The sequence below is a fragment of the Misgurnus anguillicaudatus genome, chromosome 15, assembly GCF_027580225.2.
Source record: "Misgurnus anguillicaudatus chromosome 15, ASM2758022v2, whole genome shotgun sequence".
NCBI lineage: Eukaryota > Metazoa > Chordata > Actinopteri > Cypriniformes > Cobitidae > Misgurnus > Misgurnus anguillicaudatus.
Window position 1 is genome coordinate 18860625 of NC_073351.2, and position 8540 is coordinate 18869164.

The 8540-nt window shown below is 36.0% G+C and overlaps 1 protein-coding gene across 1 annotated transcript; it reads right to left on the reverse strand.

Annotated features, from left to right (window-relative positions):
• Positions 1-649: 649 nt before the first annotated feature.
• On the reverse strand, positions 650-7468 carry LOC141349722 (uncharacterized). The gene is made up of 8 exons (XM_073853531.1): positions 7339-7468; positions 7070-7255; positions 6556-6680; positions 6398-6464; positions 4183-4336; positions 1160-1305; positions 957-1067; positions 650-882 (listed from the first exon to the last, which is right to left on the reverse strand). The coding sequence occupies exons 2-8, from the start codon at positions 7220-7222 to the stop codon at positions 694-696; spliced, it is 945 nt and encodes a 314-aa protein (XP_073709632.1). The 5' UTR covers positions 7223-7255; positions 7339-7468; the 3' UTR covers positions 650-693.
• Between the last annotated feature and the right edge of the window lie 1072 nt (positions 7469-8540).

Sequence of the window (8540 nt, forward strand, 5' to 3'; positions counted from 1 at the left end):
TGTGTGTTTTTATATTTGGACTTCGAGTCTGTCAATAAAGATAACTAACTTTATCATGATATGTGATTAATCTGGCCTTCGTTAGTGAGTTTCTTGTCTTCAACAGTAAGAAAATCTGATTTTGCACATCTGAATAAATAAATGTCATTTTGAATTATTGCAAGGCTGTTTCGTTAAGGCTCTATAAATTCCAACTGGGGTTAAAAACTGGCAAGAGGCAAAACAACACCAGGAAACATTATATAAAAATGTAATAAATAAATATAATAATAATAAAAATCTTTATTTGAACATGCAGTTAGCTACATATATGATTTATTGCAGTGCATGCAAATAATGCAGCAAAATACACTACAAAACAAGAGATGAACTATCGCAACAACAAAAAACAATGAGGAGAAATATGTGCTCGTTCCGTGCTTTAGTTTGCTGTTTAGCATTATAAACGTAGGCTAAATAGCAAAAATGATATTGTATAGCCACGAAAAAGTGTTCTTACAAAACGCACATGCAAAGCATTTTAACCTATTATGTGAAGAATGTAAACAATTGTGCATCTAAACAAGGCATATGATCATTCGGCTTTATCACCTTATAGAAATAATATATCAAAAAAGAGCTGGAAAACACACAAGAATTTGCAATCAAATCGCTGATTCCAAATGATTTATAAAATGAATCAATTTAAACAAATCACACATCAACCTTTTTCCCATAAGAATCCTTAAACCTTGACAAAAGGTAATCAAGTGAATTAATAGGAGGATATTTGTCCGACCCATCACAGCAAGTAATAATGGCATCATTATCGGGGTGAACAAAGAATGCCAAAGACTGACGTGTATTGTTGTCGCCTTCAGGGGGCAGCAACACCCTGTGGACCTAAGGATAAAAGATGAGAAATAAACATCACCAAAGATTACATTAAATGTCACAAGATCAGTAAAGAGACTTACAGAGGACACAAAAACGTCGCTGGTCCATCTTTGCATCAGATCTGCTATGTTAATTACAACCGTTCCAGGAATGGCTGGGGCTGAAATGTACTCTCCAGTCCGACTGAGAACCTGGAGAAAACATACACATCCATACAGTAACCAAGACAACTTCATATATCTTAAATGATAATAGGACTAATACATTTAACATAGCCACTAACCTGTAGTCCACCTTCTGGACTTTGGAAGACAAGAGTGATACTGCCATAGTCCGAGTGTTCACCACAGCGCACCTGATCTTTTTTCACACATTCACTCTTCACAGGCGGATAGTACAAAGTCCGCAAAGTGGTTGGATTCACATCAGCTTAAAAACACACAAGGTCACATTCTTGATTCTGTATGATCGAATGGAGTGCAAATCTGCAGGCTAACCTCACTGCCACTATTTATAGGTCTGTATCACTGCCCATATTGAAAATTCATAGAGGGGACTTGGGCGAGACTTGCAGCAATGAAAAAAATCAATTTGAGCTCAAGAAACTACGTTTATGGTCTAGTTCAGTAATTCTCAAAGTGTGGTCCGCCAACCCCCCCCCAGTGGTCAGCCAAAAGATGACCTAAACTAGGCAAGTGTTTATACAATCTTCACTTATTTAAGTAGATTTTTAATGCACTTGTAAAACTGTGATATCAGTTCTTGCCATTCTGTTTTAATAACGTAAAAAAATGGATCGATAGCTAAACCAAAGAGGAGTCAAAAGAAGGATCAAGCGTCAACTGAAAGCAGCTAAAATCCACAGATCTATTAGTTTTGTAATGTACTAGTTTTGTTTCATGTGTAAAATATCTGTAATTTCAGTGATTTTGAACATTAAGGGGAACATTTTCTTCAGCATTTTATTGTTACCATAGTTACAACCATAGACTTCATATACCCATCACCTCAGTTTTAAACTAAGGGCTCTTTGGAATGACAGTGGGACCTAGGCTGTTATACTATGTTTAATTGCAGTTTTTTTTCATATGTGCAGTTTGTTGTTCATATTAAAGGTATTGCAGAGGATTTTCTTTTTCCAGGTGGATCATCAAGACTATTGGTCCTCCTAGTTGTCAATCACGAGTGTTGAGCAATTGCATTTTTTTTAAAGTGGAGAAGGCGGTTCTTTTCTAAAATTCGAGAAAATCCTCCGCTACACCTTTAAGCTGTAACTCATTTCACATTTACTTGTTCAAATTAAATAAAATTCATATAATAATTTCTGAACATAGCATTGCATTTGTGTTTAAAAAAATTTGTTTTTGACTTGAAACAGTTGCATATTAAACTTAAATTTAGCTTATCCTTTCTATTTTGTTGTACACAATTGGTCCTTAGAGTATAATATTGTACCCCATAAGGTACAACATTTCAATGTGTTTTATACCCATAAAAGGTACAAAAAGGTACCTTTTAGGGTACCACCCCAGCGACAGAAAAGGGAACAACTTTGTACCTTTTTTTCTGACAATGTAATAATTAGATTATGAAACTTTAACCTGGATTTCCCAAGCAGGGTCACAAATTATTAAGGCTTTAGACTTCATTTATTGTAACTGCATGGAAAAAAGAACACATTCTTCCAAATTTTACTATCCGCTTGTTAAGTCATAACATAAGGAATACCATTTCAGCTCCCCCCACATTTAAACCGCCATTTATGAGCACTATTTATTCATAGCACACATTTAAGTGAACATTTTATAAACTCAATTCTAAACTGCAGTCTCAGGTTCCCAGAATCAAAAACAACAATATATTAATAATTCATAAAAAAAAAATCCAAGTCCATAAATCCATGTCTGGTCATCTCGGAATTTGTTATGGATTAGGAAATTAGGATTGTGTGTTTTTGGTAGTTTTTTCATTTTCATTATATATTACTTTTTCAGCCGCGTTTCAAAGTTTTGGTGTGTCCAGCCCCTCTTAATCATAAAGACAATAGTACCTTTTTGTCGCCTTTTTGTTTTATAGAGTAGATTAAGAAAGCGAAAGTTGCAGCAGCCGCGAGGACAGTTGAAAGTGCTGGCAGTGACAGTCAGTCGCGTGAAGGAGTCAGGTTATAATTAAATTAAACTATTATTGGATGAACCCCCCCCCCCCCCCTAACGTCAGACCACGGTCCCGAATTTCAGCCAATCTCATCTGGTCACCCTACTGTCCGCTGATCAAATTGTAAAAAAAACGCGATCTCTGTAGACAGCCCAGGGTCCACAAACTGCAATAAAAACAAAGTGGCCAAACCTACAAACAGAAACCATAACAAAGTGTTTCAGCCAATAAACGACAAGAAGGATTTGAGGGTGGGGGTTGAGCGCGTTCATGAAAGCACGGAAGGGAGGGGGAGGAGTTAGCTACGCTCCGTTTGTTTGAAAACAGTTCAAACATCAACCAAAAGTGACGTCATACAGATTCGCATAGAGCACCTTTAAATGGAATTTAGTTGGACTTTATAGCAGAGGTGAACAATAAATTTTCCAAGCATCTGTGCTTTATTAGGGTGTTTGTAGGGAGCATGGAATCATACTGTGTATTTCTGTAATATTGCATATTAAAATTTGTTTATTACCCAATTACATTAAATTTTTGTTAGTAAAAGTATGTTACTTTACTTAAAATTAAGTGTAAAACAAAAACTTGTATTTATGAAATGTAATAGTAAAAATTATGATAATATGCTTAAAAACACAGATAAAATACAAATACTTGAAAAAATACCCTAGCAACTTATCAACCCACCTGTGGTCTGTGGACGTTGGCATGAACGATTAATTTACTTCTCCTTTCTGTGTTTTTTGGCAGTCTGTAAAACCATAGCTTGGAATTCTTGTTAATCCGTTAGTACAGTATATCGCACAACAGCGGTTTCCCATTTAGACGTGTTTTTACCGTGTTTTCGCTAATTTCCCACTGTACACTCATTCTGCCGCTCTGTCATTTGCTACTCAGTGGGTGTAACCGAAGGCACTTTTGCCGAAGGTGATGCACGTTCATACCCTCTATTTTTTGTTATTTCTCTATGACATGTGAGCGGCTGGACCCGGAAGCAGCACATGACTTCATACTTAATAACCGGATTGTGAAATTATCAATCATAACATTACAAATTATACCATTAGCCAATAATATAAAGAATAAATGTTAAAGTTCCTTTAACATGCAGTGTTTACATCACAAAGAGGAAGTGCAAATCATTTTACTTACCGTCTATTTGCTTATGGGCTTTGAGGAAGACATCTGCATCCAGACCTAAACCAAGAGCCATCACTCTCAAGACCCTGAGAGAAAGATCCTTACAGCGCAGATAAAACGCCATATGGACATCTCGAAAATCCTCAACTCCTTCAGAGGGCCAATTCTAACCAACAGAAAAGATAATATGTTTTCAATTACAAATGCTTTCCTATAATGCAGGGATGCCCAACCCTGTTCCTGGAGTGCTACCGTCCTGCAGATTTTAGCTCCAACCTCAATCAAACACAGCTGAAGCAGCTAATCATTGTGTTCAGGGTTGCTTGATAATTACAGACAGGTGTGTTGGAGCTGGGTTGGAACCGAAGTCTGCAGGACGATAGCCCTCCAGGAGCAGGGCTGGGCCCCCCTGCTATAATTCAATGCAATGTCTCACTAACACACCAACCCATTTATGCAGTGAGGTTTACACACAGCACAGAATTTCACACACTCGCTGTCTTTATCAGGCTTGCAGTGCGCGTTAAACTCTTTATTAAACTACTGCGTTGTTGTTTGCGTCTGAGGAAATGCAACGCATTTTTGATTGCAGCGGTCTAATCGACTGTCTAATAAAGACTGCGGAATTTACCTAGATGTGCATGTTTCAGTAATATTACGGTGTTAAAACCTCATGCGAATGAAAAAAACATAACAGACTGCACAGTCCGCATATGAATATTTAGTTTGACATGGTTTTGTGAAGAAAGACAACCATATTTAGCCTGCTCCGGTCAAAGCCTGTTCTTCATTCTAGAATGCCGGCTACGGAGAAAACGCAATCCGCTAAGGTGGTTATTCGGTAAGAACATTAGCCAGATCTAACAAGAATATCTTATATTAACATCATGGTAACACTTTATAATGTTGTTGTTGTATTTGTTAAAGTTAGTTAATGCATTAGCTACACGAACAATACTTCTAGCATTTAGTAGGCTTATCTTTTTTTCATGTTATTTTTAGCATTTACTAATAGATTGTTAAAATGAAAAGTCATAACTGTTAACATTCGTTAATGCACCATGAACTAACATGAAACTACTTGGTTTTGCAAGTCAATTTAACCTACTATCTTAGGGTTTGGCTTAAAAAAGTTAACATAAAAAATTAACTAAGTTAAGTTAAAGTAACATGAAAATATGTGTTGAGGTTTTGGCTTAAAATAGTTGGCATAAAAAATTTACTAAGTTTAAGTAACATAAAAATATGTGTTGATTTGACAAAATGCTGCGAATTTCTTACAGTGAGCTGAGTTGATACCTTATTGCTAACTGTGCAAAGTTACAAACTTAATTTAACAACACTTCGCAAAGACAGAGCCATTGCTTGTTTTACTGTTTGCTGTAGCCCACATCATTCATCTGCAGTTATCCTCATTCTAACAAGAGCACCGTATATAATAATTGTTTGAGCCGTGGAAAATCAGACAACCATGCAGTGGTATTAAAACTTTAATGGGGGTGGGTCAGTTTCCCAGACAGGGGCTGTTTCTCAATATGCGTTCTTCAGCGATCTTGCGTCCTCGTGTCCTCGCTCTACGTCATCATTAACGGTCGAAGTTCATTCCAATTCTCAAGAACGCAAGGACAGAGGACGCATGAAAATACCCGGATGTGTTCTTGATATCGAGGATGCATCGAGTGCAGACTTGCTGAAATCGCTTTACGCCCCAGAAGTCATTGCGGCAAAACTTCCGAGTTCGTTCTTCCCAGGTCGCCTGGCAAGACCGATCTCCACGAGGACGCAAGTCCGTTCTTTGCGTTCTTGGAATTGAGAAACAGCCAGGGTTTAGATTATTCCAGGACTAGACTATATTAGGACATTAAAGTAGTTTTTACAAACATACCCTAAACCCTTCAAAGAGCAAACTTCAGGGGCTCTGCCCTTCGAATAAAGTAGGGCATAGGGAAGCTCGTGTAGAAAAGGTATTTGAGACAGAAGGACAGCTAGCCTACTATATATATATATATATATATATATATATATATATATATATATATATATATATATATATATATATATATATATATATATAGTGAAATGAAGAATGCGATATAGTAACAATATTAATAATAATAATAATAATAATAAATGCTGTTTAAGTACCCCCCCAAGAAAATCAAGACTTATAAAGAGGTATAGTAGGACCTTTACGCGAAAGAGTGAAGAAACAAAAATTGATATTTACAATATCTGCCCTCAGTGATGTTATATTAAAGGCTTCCTTCAAATCACCAGGACGCTGAGGATTCAGACTGTGACATGACAAGAGAAGAAAAAATAACAGAAAAATCATTTGTAAGTTTGTTACTAAATGAGGAGACTATTGAATATTTATTGACATGCCTTTCTGTTTCTAGTGAAACCCAGCCATGATTCACATCACAGGAGAAATTGCCCCTGCTGAACGGTGCCTTCACGTTTTCAGGCAAACTGAAGAACTTTTTGGAAACACTCATGACTTTGTCCACCTATTAAACAGAGGAGACAGGCAGTAAAGAAATAATAGCTCGTCTGCATACATCAGAATATCCTCGGCTATACATTTTATTATAATAAGCTAATAATAATAATAAATTATATATGAAGAGTTTCGTTGCAAAACGAGATAAATCCATTTTTTAACATTTTTGTCAAAACATGTTTATTATTATTTGTTATCATGTTATTATTTTGTTTTATGGTGCTACTTAGCTTTATTTTTTAAGTTATGAATGTTTAAATCAAAACAAACCAACTGCAGTTGCACTGAAATTAATTGGAATGCACAACCAAAAAACGAGATTTCTGAACAATTAAAAAAACTATATGAAAATATATATATATAAGTAACAACTAGCCTACAATAATAATTACAAACCTCTTCTTGATGTATGCCTGTGTTTTTTAAACAAACAAATCCCACATCGGTAAATGCCGCTCTCAGTTCTTTTCCAAGCTTTTCTAATTTGTCGTCTGATACGTGCGTGTTGGCACGTTCATAGACACTGAAGTCTACAATAGGTATTTCCATGCTGCTTTATTCTCGTTTGAAAACCCCAGAAGCCTAGAAAGTAATAGACAATTAATACATTTATCCCCAAAGGAAAGGAGTCAAACTATAATACTTTCTATATCAAATGTACTAACTTTGAGTTCAGCCAAAAGAGGTCAAACCGTGTCTGTATCGACCACACGTCTTCCTTTGTGATTTGGCGGGTCAGAGACGACAAACACTTTTGGTTCCGCCTTAAAAGACAAGCTTGCAGTTTCGTTTTCACTCAGGAACCGTATGTGGCGCTTTTTTTCTTATTCGAGGGATCGTGTTTCTTTTGTTTCTGTAAAATTTGCATATAACTGAAAATAAACAGAATAACAGAGTTATTAGAAAGCGGAGTGTCATAATGAATCACTCTCTCTCTCACTCTCTAAAAATGGCTTTATTGGCATGGAAATAATTATCTTTAGGCTACATTGCCAAAGCATAGAAACAATAAATCAACATTTGACAAACAAGTATACGTAAAAAAGAGGTATAGATTATTTCTATGAGTTCGTATACTTAAAAGGAAAATAAAGTCATGTTTTTTATGCAATGTTTTACAGTGGTTTGGTTATTTATTAAAAACATTATACATTTTTAAAATGTAATAAAATCAGTCTTTAATTTAATCTTTGCACTTTATTTTCTTTGTGCACAGCAGGTTAAAGTAACACCAAAAACATTTTAATCAACAATATTTAAATGAAGTATTCCCACATTTTAACAAAATGTTTTTTTATTTAAAATCGAGAGACTGAAATTTCATAAAACAGAGAGAACTGAACTGAATTGGGTGTATTTGTATATTTCCTGCTGATCTAGGAAGAGGGACACCCCTATCTGTCACATGCTTTATCAATAGTAACATACTTAAAAAACAAAACAAGTGGGCTACATTAATCTGATTTTTTAAAAATCTATTTAGTAAAAAAAAGAGGAGATACTGGACTGTTTGAAAGGCTACCATATACAAATACCTGCTGTTAAAAAAATAAAAATAATAATTCGTTACATTTATATAGCGCTTTTCCAGTGCTCAAAGCACTTTACATATGAATGGGGGAATCTCCTCAACCACCACCAATGTGCAGCATCCACCTGGATGATGCGACGGCAGCCATATTGCGCCAGAACGCTCACCACACACCAGCTTATTAGTGGAGAGGAGACAAAGTAATATAGCCAATTAGTATGAGGGGATGATTAGTAGGCCAATGGGCAAGTTTGGCCAGGATGCCGGGGCACACCCCTACTCTTTTTCGAAGGACATCCTGGGATTTTTAATGACCACAGCGAGTCAGGACCTCGG

Bases quoted from the DNA above. Each gene is read 5' to 3' on its own strand.
- LOC141349722 (XM_073853531.1), bottom strand. From the start codon at position 7,222: ATGGAAATACCTATTGTAGACTTCAGTGTCTATGAACGTGCCAACACG. The intron at 6,681-7,069 runs GTTTGTAATTAT...TCTGTTTAATAG, and splicing joins CAGGCATACATCAAGAAGAG to GTGGACAAAGTCATGAGTGT. The intron at 6,465-6,555 runs GCATGTCAATAA...GTCATGTCACAG, and splicing joins GTTTCACTAGAAACAGAAAG to TCTGAATCCTCAGCGTCCTG.